Genomic DNA, 19917 nt, shown 5'->3' with positions numbered 1-19917 from the left:
AGGGGAATAATAAAAAAAATACGCCTATGAAATCCCTTTCACAAAGATTCCTGTCACTCTTCTCCCAACTTTCTTTTAAATAAAATCCCCAAACATTACTTAACCCAATAAAGTATTTTAATGAAAACCATATACTTTTGTGTGCTTTTTTTGCTTGTGCTTTTCCCAGGTACTTTCTATTACACAGGAAGGGTTTTGTTTCAAAATGCAGTGTGATTTTTATTCACCTACCTGCATAACGCCTCAATAGCATCTCTGTCCAGAAAGTCATGCTCTCGCTTGACTAGAGCAATGTCAATTGGAAAAAGGAGATCTGCAGGAAAAGAAACAGATCAAAAATCAAAGTGAGGTTTACTCCCAGTGATTTCAAACAACCAGCTGCCTGCAGCTGAGCACATCAAGATGCCAGTGATCGGTGCTTAGGTAAACACATGCTATCACCTCAACTGACAGAGGTGCTTCCTTTTCATCTACAAAGTTTTGACATGCAGCCTTGATAACTGAGAGTTCATACACAGAATAGAGGAAAAATTAATAAAGCAGAGATGAAACAATGGGAGATGGAAAAAGGCAAATGCAAGCTTCCCTATCAGACATAAGAAGTGTAAACTAATTAAGGCTAGATTTATTTAAAATAAATATGCAATCTCCACAAAAATACTAATATCTCACATTAAATAAAAAAGGCCAGTAAATGCCAAAACTCTGTGAAAGAATGAAAAAAGAAGCCCTGACTCTCCTTAGCCATTAATCAAGCAATTTGACACTGTTTAATTAATGAGATATGGCTTGAAACGAAAGCAAGCCAAGCTGCCTGGACACCATACTGCCTCCTTTCCTTAGGAGATTATTTAGGTAAACAACTGGGAGAGTGAGGGGGAGGAAACAATGTTGGCAGAGAGCTGAAAATTTACTACAGCTCTGAAGCACCAAACACATATATATCATCTACTGTACTCCACAGATTCCTGACTGTCATACAGGTCTTGATCTGGCATTCCTTGCACAGCTAAAACTCCCACCCAAAGCTGCTGGTTTTTCAGGGTGCACAGAAATACAAGGTCAATCACTGAGCAGACTGCTGCAGTTGCACACAATTTTCCTGATCCAAGTAATTGTCTATGAATTTTTAAATTTCTATAGACTGGGAAGAACAAACTGAAATGAGGAATAGAATTAAGAAATTAGGAAAATAATTAAGACTGATAATAATTTCTATAAAGGTATTTTCTATATTAACAGAAAATGAACTCTATGAATTTTATGAAATTAATTAATTTTCTATAGCAGCAGAAATGAATTCTATGTCCTCATTTTCATAGCATCATAGAATGGCCTGGGTTGGAAGGACCTTAAAGTACATCTAGTTCCAAGCCCCCTGCTATGGAGAGGGACACCTTCCACTAGACCAGGTTTCTCTAAGAGCCACCCAACCTTGCTTTGAACACTTTCAGGGACAGGGTATCCACAGCTTCCACAATTGCGTGGAATACAAATTATGACATATTCTGCAAAATGCTCAAAATTCTGTATTTTCTACAGAAAATTGTGGTTTTAGCATAGCAAATGGCAAAGGTTCACTGATTAATCTCCCATACTAAATGTACACTGCGTGGGATCACTCCATGTAGGCAACTTCTTAGAACTCTTGCACTATACCCAATTGATTCAGGCCTCCCCTTCACTGCTTTGAGTAGAAAGTGCAAGTAAAGAGACTGAGCACATTCAGCCTGTATTTTTCAGCAGTGCTGATGTAAGTTTTTCCACTGGGAAAGTCGTATCTTAAAATGTCCACAAGAAAACATGGGAGAACTTAAGTGAGAGAGGTGGCTTGAAAGAAGCTGATAGTCTGCATAAGATCCTTTTTTAAATGCTTAATCTATGCTATTGCTGGCTTTGTTGTTGCTGCTGCCAGGGGGGCTTGCAAAGGACAATGGTATATTGTTTTTCAGTAAGGACAGCTGTCCTTTCAATGGGTATGACTGGCCTTGCTCTCACTGCTTCTCTCTCACCTCTGTGGTCCTTTTGATGTTAGGCAGGACAGGCTGTTACAACAGAAACTTCATGTGAGTTTACAATCTCTAGGTAGAGCAATGGTAGGGCATGTTTTCTGAATGCAAGTAATTTATTAGGGGATTTATGTCTCACTATTATAAGAAACCCACAGGCCCACATATTCAGCTCAGAGTTTTGTCTCAGCTGTAACAAAGACTGGAAGTACAGTTCCAGCTCCATCTCCCAAGAAAATCTTGGCATCTCCATTAGCATAGAAAAAAAACGAAGGAAAGAAAAAAAGAAAAAATAAAAGGAAATTTAATTTCTGAACAGGCAAAGAAAAGTTTTGCCAAGTGCAGCTTTTGAAAGTGCTATTATCATCTCATATTGCAAATGCAGCTGCAAATCAAAGCTAAACAAGATCATTTTTCAAGAAGGTCAGCTCAGCATTTGCTATAATTTTCAGCAGTTATTCACTGTAATAATGAACTTTCTATGCTCGTTCTTACAAGCAGCAGCTGGAGTTTGCTTTTTAAAAATGAATAAGCAGTAAAGAGTACATAATAATTTCACTGCAATGAAAGTAATTTTAAGTAGTGTGGGGGCAAATTCTGAACAATAATATAGACATATATAAAAAGCATGTCACACTTTAAAACAAACTTCTATATGCTGCTCTGTATCAGAGTGTAAGAACTCTATGCCAAACCTGCAGGTTTCTAGCAGGCTGGAGAGGCAATGAAGAAAACAGTTCTCATTGAGCAAAACCTTGTAAAAGCAGACACACAAAATGAATGCATCCCAGAGAAGGACAAGTGACTACAGGAGGCAGACACTCCTCTGAGGAGCATCTGCATGACCACACCTTGTATGTTCTTTTCCCCCTCATAGTAAGCCTGCGTCTAATTCCAACCCAAACCATTCTGAATAAACACACAGGACCTGGGAATCATGAGGCATACAGACATACCTATGCATATGCAGAGTTTCCTACTACTGTTCCATTAGGAGAGCTGGCCAGTGGAGCTGAACACAGCTTATGCATTTCTCCAAGACTGGGCTTGTAGCAGTGGCTGCCTATGCTCCTTTCTGTTTTAACCAGAGGGAACATACCACAGTAGTAACCTTTATGTTTTTTCTATGATGATGTTTGGAAGATTCAGACTAAACCAGAAACCTGAAACAAATTCAAAACTCCTGCGTGGTTCAGAGTATCACTGGGTTTGGTACATCTATGTGTGTGGTGGGTGGCAGAGAGGAGCCCAGTCCCTAAAAGTCATCTTATGTACTGGAACTTCATTGGTGCCCCTGAATCCCATGCATTGGTGAATATTACATCTTATTGTCCAAAAGCTGCTGGGGAAGGATTGAGTGCAGGTGCCTACCTTCATAAAGCTGCGCATACTGTGGGAACCCAGCAGCCCGCAGCCAGTCACAAGCTTCCTTGGCCTCGATTTCTGAAAGAGAACAGAAACAAATCCCCCTCTGATTAGTGATCTATAGAGAAAAAAACCTCCTCTCTACCACTTCTACTACCCCCACAGCAAAATAAGCACAAAGGTTTCCAGAAACTTTGAACTGAGACACACGTTGCTTATCCCAGTTTGCTTTTCTTTGATTCTGGAAAGTCACTAACGCTCAGCTGCTATTTATCAACAGCTCATCATTTTAATAGTAAGAGTAGGCACTAATGAAAACCGCAGCAGTTATGGATTATCCTGTACAGTATTTGTTAACACTAGAAAAAACAATCTGCAATCAACATGAGCAGTGTTTGTTCAGCAAATCTTTTGGTCCTCTTGGCACAACTACTTTGTCTTGACAGAAATTCCTTGCAGAGCTCGCATTACTGTGCACTTTAACACCTTGTAGATAGTACTGACAGACTCAAGTCCAAGAACAACTGACACACTGTACTGCAGCTTATTCAAGCACGTATTTACTACCCAACTACCCAACAAGAACCTAGTTTCATTGGAAGTCTACAAGATATTTACTTGGTTTATTAAAGAAGGTTTCCCTCACACTGCCCAAAACAGCATGCCACAGAATGAAATTATTCACATACATATATGTTACACAGAAAGAAAGGAGTATTACTCTGTGAATAAATCACATATAAATTCATCGACCACTTGATACATGTAGAGATAAAGAATATGTTATCCTACTAGCACAAACTAGGAAAATATAAAAAGTAACCTAGGGTATCCTCCAAGTGTTGAAGAAATGGATTGGTCTAATTACGTTCTTCAAAAAATTCAATAAAGTGCTACTGGGAATTTAGCTCCCTTAGAACTGATCAAACAAACAATGAGAAATCAGAAAGTATTAAAGTTTGTCTGGCTTTCATTATATTCTCTATTCCTGATGGACCAGGAAACAAAAGCTTCATTATGCACAAGTCAATACACAATTTTGCCACCTACTTGGAGAGGATACTATAGTGACCTGCTGCAGAAACCATGCACAAAGGGGCCTGCTCAGAACTGCTCCAAATACAGGTTACTGCATACAGGGCATTGAAAAGCCAAACACAGTGTAAGTAAGATATCACAAGATTTTGTCACGCTATGAAATGTTCCCAGTGAGATATAGGTACACCAACTGGATGAAATGGCAGGCACATTTTAGCGTTTCCAAAATGATGGCAACCCCACTCTCATTTTCCAAATTGCTAGAATAGTGTTAAAATATTTGTGCTTTGCCAGACTACTTTGCTAAGACACATATCCAAACCAAGGGGTTAAGGTGAGCCAAAACACAACATTCCAGATAAATAAACATCTAAGAATCCTCTCCTGTTGAAGTCAGGACAAGCAGGCATTTGTGCAACTTGTGTTTGCTTCACCTTTGGGTTATGGCACCACATGAGAACAAGCACGTACAGACATATTGACTTAGCTACTGATTAAGAAAAGGCATTCTTCAATTCCAGTTGCAAACTATTACAAAATTTTGCTTAAAGTAGTATTTCAATTTCAGTATGCTAAGGAAATAAATAGGAAATTCAAGGAAGAAGAAAATAAATATATTTAAAACTTGTATGGCTAAAGCAAGAACAAACAAGACGACACATTAATACTTCAGAAGCAATTAAAGTAGCAAAGCAAAAAATCTGCAACTAATTTTTAAGAGTACTTAAAATAAAACACAGTATCTTATAGGTTACATTTCTGCAGAAGTGCTTGGATTGAATGAGAATTTTGCTTGATTTAAAACTACGAAAAAGAATTATCCTAGATAACAAGCATTTGGTAAAAAATGCAGGGAGATGCTTGCAGTGCGATTGAAAAAAAGTATCAGATTCCTTACTACTACAGGCACTCTTCAATGTGCTTAAATATTTGTTCACAGGTCCTTTACTTAGCATCCCAGGTGCTTTTATGACCTGTAAATTATTTCTAGAGCTAGAAAATTATGAATGTGCATTCACTGGACTTTTTTCACCATTCTCTACGGAGGCTTTGTGTATCTTTTCTGCAAATGTGCCACGGATGTCGAAGTTACATTTTATGGGCGCCCACCTGTCACGTGCCTTTGGGATTTTCAGAGCATATTTGCTTTCAAAATACCTTTGTGAACCCCCCAAGAAGTTTAAGCAATGAAACACCTGAGTTTTTCCTATCTACCCACAAGAATCGCAGAGAACAATAAAACACAAGTGCACCTGCCCAACAATTAGGCTCTGTAAATGCCTAGGGTTGGGTACAAGACAGTGCTAAGTGTTTAAAAGCCATATTTGCCCCATTTTCACAGGGCAAGTTGCAAGTCCTGGAAGGGCAAAGGGTTGCAAGTCCTGTTGCAAGCCCCTGAAAGGGTGAAGGTTTGGAGTGCTCTCCTGAACGAGGGGCCAGGGAGTGCCCTGAGGCCAGGGCTCTCTCCATCTCATCTCCATCCACACACAGCATGGTTAAGAGAGGGACATGATGGGTACTGGTGACAGAGTGGAGGTGGGACCTAAAAGAGTGGCTCCTTTTGTGCAACTCAGGTTGGCCAAACTCAGGATTCCTCCTGGACTGTACTCCTATGTGGTGTGACCAGACAAAGGGAAAGGTAATTTTTTAACCCAGCTTTCCTATCTCAACCTTGTTAGCTACTGATAAGCTGGAATATGAACAAAACTGTGCATGTGTGTGAAATTCAGGCAGATCAAAATATAGTGAGAGGGAGAATCCAGCCCAAGGTACACTGAATAAGCAGCACAGAAAGCCGAGTACACTGAAAAAGCTTCCTCACAATCAGAGATACAAATTTAAACAGCTGAGAGCTCATCTAGGTAAAAAGCTCATTACTGTAGCATAACTGGAATCTCTGTTTGAGAATAATACACACTGGTTAAACCTGAGGTTCTGGCCAAATCATTTAAACTACCCTAGACGAAGAAGCTCATTCCCAGAGTTTCCAAATTCCAGCTCCCAGCTCAGCAGCATTAGCCCTGGGACTCTTGGTTTGCTAGCTGCCAGTTTCATATCCAAGTGGACATGAGAATATTTATGTGCAAGTTCTTGTCATCCTGATCAATGGCAATCAAGATAGTAAGAGACAAAAGAAAGAAGAACAGGTCTTCCAAAATCAGACTTTCCAACTACTTCTAAAAACATTTAGAAGGGACAGAGCATTCAATAGCCTTTGTTCAGTATCTCAGGGGACATAGGTTACAGATAATTATCTGAGCTAGGAACTCGCTGCATTTGCTTGGTTGGGGCCAGCTAATAGCCACAAGGAGGAGAGGAAACTTGCAGAGGAACTCTACACTGCTTTCCAACCTATTTTAGGAAAGTCCTACTTCAGCCACAATTTGCAAAGCAATTTCTGATGAAGACCTGGCAGCTGAACTGAAAAGCTGCTGCAGGCAAAGGACTGGTCTCACTCCCTCCTTCCCACTCCATCCCTGCAGTGCCACTTCCTTTCTGAATCAAACATCCTTGCCAGTTAAAACCTTTACAATAAACTACCATTCAGTATACATTCCAAGCAAGAAATGTATGTGCAGCTTTTCAGACGTGCATCCTGTGCCCTCCCCCAGCAGCAGGAGGTTCTTGTATGAAAAACTGCTGGCAAGAAAGAAATTGTGCTATTATTTCTAAATGTCCTGATGCAAAAAAAAACCAACCAAACAAACAAAAAACCCCCAAAAAATCCCAAAAAACCTCTTAAAAAGTAAAACAAAACAAATTTAAAAACCCCACCCAAATCCCCAAAAATCCCAAAAAGTACAATGAAGTCTTTATTCTTGGCGTCATGTAAGCAAACAACAGGCAAATGTGTTAAAGAGGAAACAGGAAATTTTTATTGGAACCAGCTTTATTTGTTAGTCTGTTTTACAAAGCAGTCCTCCATGCTCAAATCAAGGGTAGGAGTTCCTTTTGTGTATGGTTGGGAACCATTAGTCCTTATTTACCCACTTCCAGAGGGATTAGGAGAACTCAATTCTTCCCCAGAGTAGTAAATGAAAATGGTAACATCTTACTTTGCTTTTTGTTAAACATTGGTTAATCTTGGTTCCTGGCCTTGTAAGTTTGCAAGTTCAGACCTTCAGAGTAAAAATATCTCAATTAACACCTTGTTTGAAACTGCTCTTGAAGAAGGGAGAACTGTAAGATGTCTATAGTCTTTTGTTTAATGATACCTTCTTTCCCATAGAAAAGAAAAACAACACAGTGATGCTGTAATAACATTCTTTCAGAAAAAAAAATCATCATAGCAGTCCAGTTAAGACAGCAACAACATCTACTTTCATTCTTTTTCACTTCCATGAAATAAGATGCAATTTTAAACAATAGTTCTATGAGGGACTTCAAGACAAGGTGCAAAGCAGATGTATCTGCGTACAGTCATGCATTGACTCAATTTTCACCTAAGTGCTAAACATCTTATGAACAGTTTTTCCAAGCAGATGGTTTCCTCTTGCCACAACTCAGCCACCTTTACAATCATATTAGCACCTCCACACATCAGTTCTACTCATCTCACCTTTTGGCTCTGTAAAGAGAGCAGCTTGTAAAAATCTGTAGTGAGACTGGTAAAATCAGCACTGTCAAAATCAAATTTAAGAAAAAAATGGGCTTCACTTCTGAAGGTTCACTTCAATGTCCTACATAACAACTGTTTTTTTTGAGCTTCTTAATTGCATCTTGGTCTTAATGTTTAAGTAAGTTATTCTAGTTGAAATTCACTATTTGACTTTTCTTTCAGAAGAGAAAAAAAAAAAAAATTGTAGAAATTGAATACAAAATCATCTTCCTGAATCAGCTTGCAGGAGAGGCTCTCCCATGCAGTGCAGAGAATGATTCCAGATTTTCATGGAAGATGGAGATGAACACAATCTCCTTAATTTAATGTCTAAAACTCCATAAACTATCTGCATGTTTGCTAAGGCCAGAGGAGCACATGGAGCACAGAGAGCACAAAGGATTCTTCCCCATCCCACTGGACTGATGGTCCAGTTTAATGGCTGCAAATGGCTGGCACTCTCTTTTTCTCTTTATATCAGAAATTACCTCTCCCTACATGTCATGTCCCTCTGAAACTTCTGGTGCTTTGTAAAATTTTTGTTCAACTCAAAAGCACTGTGCTGAGCTATTAAGAAACTTGAGATCATTCAGGATCATTTTTTTTAAGACCAGCTGTGGTATATGTGAGAAATACACTTCTTTGGATAGAATTCCACTGCCAAGTACAAGCAATCATTTTTCCTAGTGCTTGAATTGCATCCCTGACATGAGAATTGTGGTCCCAACATTAGACCTGATCACACTATCCAACCACTCAGTCTATAGCCACACGAACACAGATGTGAAATCTGAGACAAACCGGGGAAATAACTGCACTGTGGCAGCTGTCTACAAATGAGCAGTGCAGGCATTGAAAATGATAAATCAGCTCTGTGTAATGTCATATGCCTGCAGCCCTTTAAAGTTGGGACAGTATGACTGACTTCCTAAGAGTAAGCCTGTTATGTGTCCAGGGCCTCAGATGGTTTTCACTTTGAAGATATGCGACTGTTGCTTGAAAATAATTAAATTCCTTCTCATAAGTCTGTTTTTTCTCAAACTTATATGGTTTAATACTCCTTAGGCAGTATCATTAACTTAGTGCTCCACACCTTTCAAGAAAGCAGAACATAGCAAGGACTAAAGAAAGCAAAAATATAATTAGTGAAGAATGGCATTTTATAAGGATAATGCACTCAAACACAAACTTGGGAAGTTTGTCAATAAACGTTCAACCACTAAAAACTAAAGCATTCTGAAAATCCCATTAAAAGCTCTTGCCAAATTTCTAACACACTTGGAATTTCTTCTAGGAGAACCATCTAATCATATACAACTGTTCTAGAATAACAATCTGACACATTCAGTCCACGAAGGATGCATTTCTAGAACCAGTGAGATCAAGAGAATATAAAGTACAGCTTTTGAACTGATTATGAGCTTGCTGGTTTTGAAGTGAAAGCTAACGACCTTCCCAAGAGAGTAACTTTTCTCCTTTCACCTTTAAAGTGCAAGTTACATTCTGCATTTGCAGCAGCGTTTTTTGATGTGCTCTTCTATTTCACTGTGCTTCAATTTACCTTCTACAGTCAAATGATACATGCTGTGACCTCCACTTACTGCTGCCTGCCTCAGCAATCACTTTGAGCCAGTATGGATGCATGTGCAATTTTAAGAAAGTACCTCTTATTAAAAACTTTCAGAGGGGTGGGGAGAGGGGGACTCACAAATTCTTAAGGCAAACCATATATGACACCAAATACATATACTGCTTCCTAGTCATAAAACCCCTAGAAACAGTGAGGAATGTTACTCAGATATTCCACAACCATATGATGAAGACTAAAAGAAATACTCTTTTTGTGTTGTCTCCTGCTGGCTTTGGGTTAAACATGGGACTGACTGGCTTTGTCAAGTTACAGAGTCTTGAAGCAAGACAGTAACTATGCAGTTGATGTTATGTATAAACCACAGGACACTGGGAGAAGAAACAGAGTATGTTTGGAATTTGTGTGGGAACAGATGAAGAAGTAAGGAAACAGATGTTTAAGATCATATATTGATGTTTTCTCTAGAAAAAAAAGCAGGAAGTTTGAACACCCCTTTTTTTTTTTTTTTTTTTTTTTTTTTGTCAGCAGAACTTTTGAAAAAAGCAAATGGCTTACTTCCACTGATAGGATTTCAGTTTGTTTATTTCTTTATTGATGAAAGTTAAATAAAAATAAAAATTTAAAAAAAAGGAATGTGACTGGTTTCCAAAATATCTACAGAGGTGTATGTTGGCAGTGTATACCTCCCCTCCTTCCCAACTACACCAAATTACAGAATATAGTACTTTTAATTGCTCACTAATACTCTTGCTAGCACAGCAAGCACAATACTGCTTTTGTGGACCAAAATCTAATTTTTAAACTTGAACCTCTTTTTCATAGCCTTCAGCATATCAAAATCACTTCAGAACTTTTTCAGCTCACAACATAAGAAGAGAAACAACATTTGTTGAAAATATTTCAAACATTTAGAGACTGAGACTACACTTGTTAAAACCAACAGAAGCCTCCATAAATTTCAGAGGACTTAACAAGGACTTTCCCAGTATGGATCTGTGGGTCTCTAAAACCCAACAAAACTTTTGCAGGAATAAATGGGGTCAGTTTCACTATTTTTAGCATGGGGAGAAACCCAGGTTTTCATCAAAGAAAGGACAGTGCCATATGGCAGGAGGTCAGAGAGGGCACAACCACCCCATCTAGAGCATGCCCTGGCTGGCAAGAGGTCCTTTCCTCTGTCAAGCGGACCAAGCACAACTGGTTAGCTCTGAAAAGCACCAAATCAACATCATTTTGGGATCCAATAAAGGGCCACTGAAATAAAGGATATTCCCCATGTGTCTGTCAAGCCCTTTCCCAACACACTCTGTAAAAGATTGCAATTACTGCTCATTTTCACACCATTAAATATGCTTCTAGCTGCCCAAGGTTAGCTGCATTAGTTCCTAACTTGTTGAAGACTTTGGGAAAGCATGTTCCAGGACACAAAAGAATCATCACAACTCTTGGTTTACACTGCAAGTTAATAATTTATTCCTAAAGAGTGTTTTGTTTTGTTGATTTTTTTTTGTTTGGTTTTTTTTTTTTGCATTTTGAGCATATGCAGGAGAATTCGGAAAGAAATTTAAAAACCAATGTGGTCTGAAGAGAAAAACTATCTTTGTTTAATCAGAAAACTACAGCTTGATGTGGCAGCTTTCCTGTCATATAACAACTCTTTTTATAGGTTAAAGATGGTCTTCTCCCATCTTGTTTTTAAGAAGGTTCAGAGATGAAGAGGAACAACATGTCAAGTGACTTAAAAAACCCTCAAGAAATAATTGGGCACGTGGGTTATTTATCTGGCCTGCTTAACACAGGGTGGTCTTGGAGGAGGATTATCTGGGGCAGAGAAAGCAGTTAGTCAAATCCTCTGATGGAGGTCATGTTGACAGATTCCAGAGTGAGAACCAAATCCTCCTCCAAAGAGTGGGAAATGGAAGATGACTTTAACCTTCTCTTCTCTCAGAAATTACTTGGTCAGCATGACCTTAGAGAACATACCGAAGGGCAAACATTAACTGTTGCTAGTTCCAAGCCCAGCACTAATATGCACCAATTGCCCCCCCTCTGCAAGCTTGTGGTGTGCAAAGCTCAGCTCAAAGGCTCATTCAGCTCCAGAGCGAGGAAAAGGTGAGCAGGTCCAGCATGACAGGTACTTCATCTAAAAAAGGCACAAAATGCGGGCTACCTGTTCAGATCTAGGAAATAACAATGCTGCAGGAACTGATCTGAACTGGCTCAATGGCTCCTAAAAAAGAAAATAGATTTTTTAGACAGTTACTTTGAGCTTGTTAAGCCTCAACCTCAAAACTACCCGTGCATGTAGGAAGAACTGCATTGAAGAATGACTGCATTTACATCATAACCATTTACAGTCAACCTTACTGATGATCCAGTCCCAAATTGTATTGTATCATCCTGTGGGGATGACACTACACTAGATACAAAATACCAGTGACAGTGAACAGCCCAGTGTAAAGCTAATTGCCTCACAGACAAATGTCTTCTTCCCTGATGCAGAATTAAAGATGCAAACATGGATTTTTCCAAAGCAAGTATTGCTATGAATGTCCTGGTTTTAGATATTAGAGACAGTTGCAGTATTGTCTGTGATACTGCATACTTGAAAATGCTTCTCTCAGTACAAGTTCTAATGGTCACATTTTGTATGGATGGAAGAAGAAGGAAAGCTAAAACAGATCATGAAGCTTTACACTGGAAAGTTTCTTGTGTCTTATGTGCACAGGAAATCCATTCTTACAACTCATGGAGAACAGAGGGATGGGTGGCCAGCAGAACATCCAATTCTATGGGTCCACAGGGACGCAGAGAGAACATCCCCAAAAGGCAAAAATGCAATGGGGGAGGAGGGCAGAGGGGCATGTATTGTTGATAATCCTGAAACTTCGGTAAACTATAAAAACAGGTCTGGGAAGGTCAAACTGTGTCCACCACTGGCTTCAGCAAATGTCTTTCAGGCCTCTCCTCAGGAATCATTCTTAGTCCAGACTACTGCATTTGAATAGAAAGATTTAGACAACTATAAAATAAATATATTTAAACCCAGATCTACGGAACTCTTTACCCTTTTAGACTTTAAAAAAATGCCCCACCAGAAATAAGTGAGCCATCCTATTGTGTCTTTGTAAGGAGAGACCAGATTAACATTTTTTTCCTGATCCTGTCTCACCTACCACAGTCCTTCCCAAGGGAAACAAATACTAGACAATATTTGAAAGAATATTCATCCTAAGAAATAAAAATGCTTGTCACACTCAAGTAGTTCAGAATGGTATGTACTATTTATTACCTATAGCTTTCAGATAATGAAACTCAGTGAATTACAGCTAGCTGGCTAAGTCATTCTCAACTCTCTTTTGGTTCTGCCGGTTTTGCCAATGGTACACTGAACTAGCAGATCTACTGATTTCAGAGATGTGCTGAGTGGGATAAGGTAGCACTGTCAGCAAGAATGGCCAAGTAGGAGTCTAGTAAAAGGAACCAGAAAGTTCCAGTCACAGCCCAGTCCTGGGTCCCTTCCATGAGAATTGCTCATCATTGAAGACAGAATTTGTTTTCTTCCCTTTGAATAGGAGAAGGAGGGAAAGTAGATGAGAAAATAAAAAAAAAAAAAAAAGAAAACAAAGCAAACAAAAAAACCCCAAACAAACAAAAAAACCCCCAACAAACTTTGCAAAAAACTTTGGAAATCAAAAAAAATGCAAGACCCTGATACCCTGCACCATGCAGAATTACTGATTGCTTAGATGCAAGCAAGAACTATGTCTGGAATTGCTGAAATTAGCAAAAATACTGTATAGATACACTTACTACATTACTGTAGAGAATATAGAATTTTGTAATTAATTCACCTCGAAACACCAAGATTCAAACTGTGAGCAGAGCAATATAATACGCAAAGAATATAAATTACACAGGGCATCATCTCCTTATTTAGTGGAGATCAAACCAGCAAATTTTCTGTGAACTGCATATCATTTGATTGCTGTATTTCTATAACATGCACAGGAAGGAAAGGGAAACATCTGAAGTTATTTTTATTTCCCTAAGTCTTGTGGCTATACTGTATGAATGCTAGGGTGGGTCTGGCATTGTCTGAAATGTGTCAGGGTCCTTTTGCATAGCCTCATTTCCTTCTTCCTGTTGCTAGGAAGGATAGTTAAGCATGAAAAGTGCTTGTTTACTGTACAGGACCATCCTGTTAAGCACATGAGTTCTCTTCCTCTGTCTTCTTTTAACCAGCCGAGGGCTCATTGTGTTTATGCTCAAGCCAGTAGCAAAACTCCCATCACAGGAAAATTGGAAGAGAAGTCTGAACCTCTCAAGAAGCCCAAACATAACATACTGTGGTATTCTGCCTAGAAAAAGAAAATTTATAGTGCAAACTGCATCTCTAAATATTTGCGGAACTCATAAATTCACATGCCTCAAACAAACCACTGCCTACAACGTAATGAATCAGAAGAACCAGAAAAGTACAACCAAGCCACCTCATCTCCTTTTTCTAGGAATCTTAATATAAACATTCAACATCAGTGAATGAGTACAACTACAGTACCTTTTTCCTACTCCCCACCAGAGGAAAAATACACTGGGCATTTGTAAGTTTCCATGAGTAGCATCAATCTTCCTCTCTGGCCCAGCAAGGGCAGTTGCGGAAGTGGCTGAGAAGACCCCAACTCAAGAATCAAAAATCCTAGACTGAATCTACACTACCGAAAAATAAAACCAAATAATAATAGTAATCACCAGATATGTTCTTGCTGTTCACTACCAAAGAAATAACATTTTATGACATGTAGGAAGTTAAAGCCTTACAGTGTTTAAAACAATGTATTAGCATTTCCTTTTGATTAAAAAAGTGTCAATTAACAATCCAAGTTATGTTAAAAGAAGATGGGATCAAGAATTCCTAGAGGTCACACAGCTCCAAATGTGAATGAACTTGTAGGTGAAAAGAATCTTGTCAAAACAATATCTACATCTTCTCTTACATATACTGTATTCCATAATCAAAGAATCCCAGTCCTAATTATGATCCCATCAGCAAACTGAAGTAGTAACCCAAACCCATTAATTTGAGAGACATCCATCTCACTTCCTGGCCATCTCAGCCTTTTTGTTTTTGTTGCTTCTACTGGAGATGCAGAGCAGGATGCCTAGAGGACAGCAGTAATAATACCTGATAGATACACTATAGTAGCCTACAGCGGTGGAATCAACAGACACACCTAATACCAACTCCATGTGCTGTCAGCCAGCAACGGCCTGCTTGCCAGACAGATGCTGAATCAGTCTGGCACTGAGCTGTTGACAGATTCATACTCAGAGGCTCATAAGAAATCTGCCTGTTATCTTCCTCAAGTTCACTACAAATAGCCTTAAAACATAACCTGACTCAGAGAATTGTTATTGAACTGCTGTCAGGAATTTCTTGATCAGGGCAGGGCAATTCAAACAGATCACACTTACTCCTGTAAAAAAAAATAAAATAATTGATGGCTAAGATAAAAGTGCATTCCTCAGTCTTTCAAATCAGGTGTGTTAAGTACTATGACACATCAGGCAGAACCTTCTGACTTAGCTAAATACATTGCTGAAATGTAGTTATTTCTTCAAATTTTCGCAAAGAGAATATGAGGGGACAGAAAACCCGAAAGAAACCTGCTGTACCAATAGCAAGCGCCTTGACTGGCAACAGAGCTCATTAGGTTAATGGCAACACATCGCTCAAAAACTTCACCGTTTCGGTGGAACTAAGTCATTGCTGTGGTTTGCAAAGAAAGGGAGGGTGACACGGAACGTAAAACTGACCGACTGGAAAACGGCATCGGCTTTCTGTTTTCCTCGAGAAGGGAAAAAGGAAGAGGGGGGTAGGGGCGAGCCCGTCTGGCAGGAGGTGCTGCTCCTCAACCGGGATCAAAGCCGCCGGGGGTGACATCAGGGCTGGCCACCGCCGCACGGGGGGAGCCACCGGGCTCCTGGAGGCCATCGGGCTAATTACGGAAAACTTCAAAAGGAACTCGACGGTTCCCGTCTCGCAAGGGCTCCCAAAAAAAGAAAAAAAACCATCCAAAACAGAGAAAGACTAAAATTGGGGGCGGGGTGGGGAGGAAACGGAAAAAAACCAAAAAAACCCACCAAAACCAAACCACCGAAAAAGAAGGATGCGCCACGGTGTTCTTCAGGGAGCGGCCGCATCCCGAGCGGCGCTCCGCGCCCGCAGTACCCCCGCGCCTCAGCTCCTGCGCTCTTAACCCTTTCGGCCGCGCTCCCGAGCCGCCGCGGGCGCTTCCCAGACACAGCAGTAACCCCGGGCTCCCGCAGCGCTCCCGTCTCACCTGGGGCTGCCGCCGCCCCGACGACGCTTCTCACCCGCGCACACGGACGGGCGGCGGGGCCAAGAGCCCCGCGGGACGGGGCAGCCGCCCCCCTGCCAGCGCCGCCTCCCCGGCTGCTGCGGGACAACACGAGCGGGATCCCGTGCCCCTCTGCCCCCCGCGCTGCCCCGCGGCACTTCCCGCCAACGCCGCCCGCGATGCGCGGAGCCTGCGCCCCCCGGCGCGCAGCCACCACCCCCAGAACGAGCCGGGAGGGGATCCCCGAGCTTACGTGTGAGGATCATGGTCTCCGCCGGCCGCGGTGGCTCCGCGGGGCTGCCTGCGGGGCCCGCTGGCTGCGTCCCTGCCTGCCCGCCTGCCTGCGCGGCGGCGGCGGCTCGCAAGTGACACCGGCCGCGGAGCAGCGCCCGCCCGGCCGGCCCCTGCACCGCCCCCGGCCCGCGGCCGCCCCGCCCCCGGCCCCGCTCCGCGCCCCCGCCGCGCCCGCAGAGACCCCCGAGCGCGGGCACGCGGCACCGGCCGGCCGTGCCTGGTCACGGCCCCGGAGCGCGGGGGAACGGTGACACACGCGGACACGCCGCGCACGCACCCCTGCACACGCACACACACGTGCATACGCGCCCCAACGTGCACACACACATACGCACCCCTCGCCCCTGTCCCCCCACTGCACGTCTGGGGAGGCCGGGGAAATGACACAAACCAAAGGTAATGCGCTCAAAGACGGCATAAAGGCTTCTTTGCCTTTTGTTCCTTTGGTTTTTAATGGCTATCAGCTCTTACGGTGGCCAGGTTTATAAAAAGCAGTCAGCAAACTCTCAATACTTTTTCCAGGAAATGCAGAGAAGAGAGTTGACTGAAAAGGCAGCATGGCTCGTTGGTGTTACAGATTGGAGATGTTTGGAACGGCCTGAGCAGCCCAAAGCATGGGGGATGTTGAGCCTTCAGCCAGAAGCAAGCCATGCAGGGTGACCAGGGCATGCCAGTCCCTCCCTCTCCAGACAGGGTGCTGAAGGGTGCTGTGAAATTTTAGAATTCTTGAGCACCATCAAAGTCACAGTCTGAATCTGGATGGAAAACAAGCATTTTTCCTATGGGGACCCCAGAACACTGATAGGCAAGTCTTGGAGATAGTGAAGTAAGCCTGGCTTCATAGCTGTGTGTCTGGCAGTTGCTGCCTCCATCACTTATTTCCCCTTTGTATTTTGAAAAAAATTTTTGAATGCTTGTTGCTTGGTTGACACATTCAGGACTGTAAACCAGCACAAACCAGGTACTTTTGAGCAGCTGCCAAACTATGAGCATGGAAAAAAGTATTGTGAAAATTTGAAAATATCTGGACCCTGTCAAAGATTATGATTGGTTCATTTTCTTCCAAGCCAACATAATATTTTGTATTCACAAGTGTTATTCTAATGGTCAGTTGTCATTTCTGCACTATGAATACAGAAATAAAGTATACATAGTGGGATGCTTGAGCTGGCAATTTTCTGAAGAATAAACATCTCCCCCTTCTAGGAGGAGGAGGCTGCAAACTGTGGCCAACTGGCCATGATAGTGTTGTTTCTGGAAACCCCTATACAGCTCTAGATCATTAATTTACTTTAATAGCCCAGAAGAGGATAGAAATGCACTATATCTTTGAGCTTAACTTTATATATGTTACCTGCTTAATCAATTACCTCTTCGTATCTAACCTGGCTTTTGCACTTTTTGGCATAGCCACATTTACCTTCATTTTTGAATGTTTCTTGTAAGGTCAGGATAAATGTTTATTAGATAGGTCAGGCATGTAAAATGTTAATTCCTAACTCTAACATGGGGAAAACAGACATATGCTATGCCCCAGCTGTTGAACCGCTGAAGTAATCCCAATCTAATTGGTGTTCTGTATGTATTGTCTTTCATTTTCAGTTGGTAGACTAGTAAGTGTCAGAGTAGTCCTGACGAGATGAAATATACTGGTTGCATATTGTGTGTGATTTTCAGTCTGAATTCCGGGGGGGTGGGGGGGGGGAAAGAAGAAGAAATTTCTCCAATAAATATCCTCAAAAGGAAGGGGGGGGGTGGGGAGATGAAAAAAAAAAAAAAATTACCAAGGACATGTAGGGAAACATGGTGGCCCAAAGGCATTTCTATCACAATGATAATACTGGAACCAGGAGACCACCAAGTGTCAAGTTAATACCCTCTGTAAAAATCAGGGTTTGTTCCTGTAAACACAGACTGCCTAGGCTGCTTCCTGGACCAAGCCTTCATTTTGTGTAGGAAGCTTTTGTATAGGACCCACAGGAAGCTTTTGAAGGAGGAGAGAATGGACTTCACAGAAAAAATGGGAAAGCTTGGAGCAACTTGGCATTGTGAAAGGGAACTCAAAAAAATCTAAAAATGAGAGGAGACGTACAATAGTGAAGTAAAATCCAAATTGAGAGGGTTGTGTGATAGTAGCAAATCAAACATTTGAAGTTAGAGATTCATTTGAGGATTCTGAGAGACAAATGTGTCCCAGACACAGAAGATGGGAAACTCTCAGTAATTAAATCAAGGGTTATCATTCTCCCCTCTGCCACTCTGTTAAATAGCAAATGAATGCTATTTAATGATGATGCTGACAATGAAACACTATGCTTGTGCTTTAGTTCAGCACTCCTGTTCTACTTGCAAACCTAATTAGCTTCCACAGTAAAGAAGGAATCTCATCCTCATTCAGTCTCTGCAGCCATGTCAGAAACAGTGACTTTTGTGATGGAGCAGTCTGCTGTCTGTTGGGATCATTGCTAAATAGATGCTGGAGGATTATCACTGACCTGGATTAGATTCTGGCTGGTAACCTAAAAGAGAAAGGCTTTGATTGTGGTTTGTTATCAACTGCTGAAGACACACAGTCACTCGGGCTTGCATTTTAACTTGGGATTCTATAGGGCTGCTTAAGCAGGCGTATTTTTGGAGCTGAAGCAAGGCACCAGTCTCACATTTGCTGTAAAACGTGCTCAGAGGAGCATTCCACCTGAGGCATGGGTGTTTAACAGGCTACAAACACCCTAATCACTCATCCGGCTTTAAAGAGTGTTGTGAAATCAGAAGAGCTTTGGCCTTTAATATTTTTATTTCTTTATCTCTCTGGCTACTCAAAGAGCAGGCAGCTGCCTGACAGAGACACAGGATTTTGGAAGTAGCCTGCCTAAGAGGATTGTTTCTGTGGAGTACTGTTATCCTTAATGCAATCAATGAGCTCTTGCTGGATGGTGAAGTAATTGTAAAGGGCTGCCCGACAGGCACAATTACTCAGTTTAAAAGGTGAATTCTCCTTCTGTTGTAACTGCATAAGGGAGTGATTTGCAGGAAGGCATCTAATAATAAGGACTTGATTGTCCTCTGCTTTCCCTCCCAGGCCCAAATGCCTTAATGGTTAACTGTATCCCTGTCATCCTTTTTCTTCTAAATAGTGCAGTACGCTGAGAAGTTCCAATTCACAATTAGTCAACTGACCTGCTGGTACAAACACAGGATTGTCAGACACATGACTGCAATTCTAAACGCTGGTATTAATATCCTCTTAGCAACAGCATGATAGATTATGGAGCAGTTTCAAACTGAGTTTCCAGGCCTCTGGTTCTGGGCTTAGATTCCTTCTCAACTGGGAATACTCATCTGTATGTAGCATTTCCACAGTCCAAAGCACTTTCATGTTCCAACCATTGTCGGTGAAATAATTAAGTCTGAATTTTCTAGCACTTGACTTTACTGAAAGTAATTACTTTAAGAAGTCTGTAATTGTTCAGGCCTCTTGACAAAGAGTGTTTGCACTATCACTTTGCAGAGATAAGTGACTAACAGCACCTTGCTTCCAGAGAAGGAAAGACATGGTTTCACCTACTCAAAAATCACAAAATGAAAACAAGTATCTACCCAAAATACTTTTTCACAGAATATATTGTAAATTCACTATATTGCACAAACAGAGGTTCTGCT

General features: G+C 41.3%; 1 protein-coding gene across 5 annotated transcripts in view; it reads right to left on the bottom strand.

The window, feature by feature from the left end:
- DLC1 (DLC1 Rho GTPase activating protein) overlaps positions 1-19917 on the bottom strand; it is a 216539-nt gene that overhangs the window by 21909 nt on the left and 174713 nt on the right. For 4 of the 5 annotated variants that reach the window (XM_059844764.1, XM_059844765.1, XM_059844767.1 and 1 more), the window contains 2 exons: positions 3381-3452; positions 232-313 (listed from right to left, as the gene is read on the bottom strand). In XM_059844764.1, the coding sequence (XP_059700747.1) occupies positions 232-313; positions 3381-3452 (154 nt within the window). Of the gene's footprint in view, positions 1-231; positions 314-3380; positions 3453-16216; positions 16324-19917 lie in introns of those variants that run through there. The other variant, XM_059844768.1, reaches the window with a different exon arrangement.

This window comes from Haemorhous mexicanus, chromosome 4 (assembly GCF_027477595.1).
Source record: "Haemorhous mexicanus isolate bHaeMex1 chromosome 4, bHaeMex1.pri, whole genome shotgun sequence".
Lineage (NCBI taxonomy): Eukaryota > Metazoa > Chordata > Aves > Passeriformes > Fringillidae > Haemorhous > Haemorhous mexicanus.
This window is presented reverse-complemented; position numbering and strand designations above follow the sequence as displayed.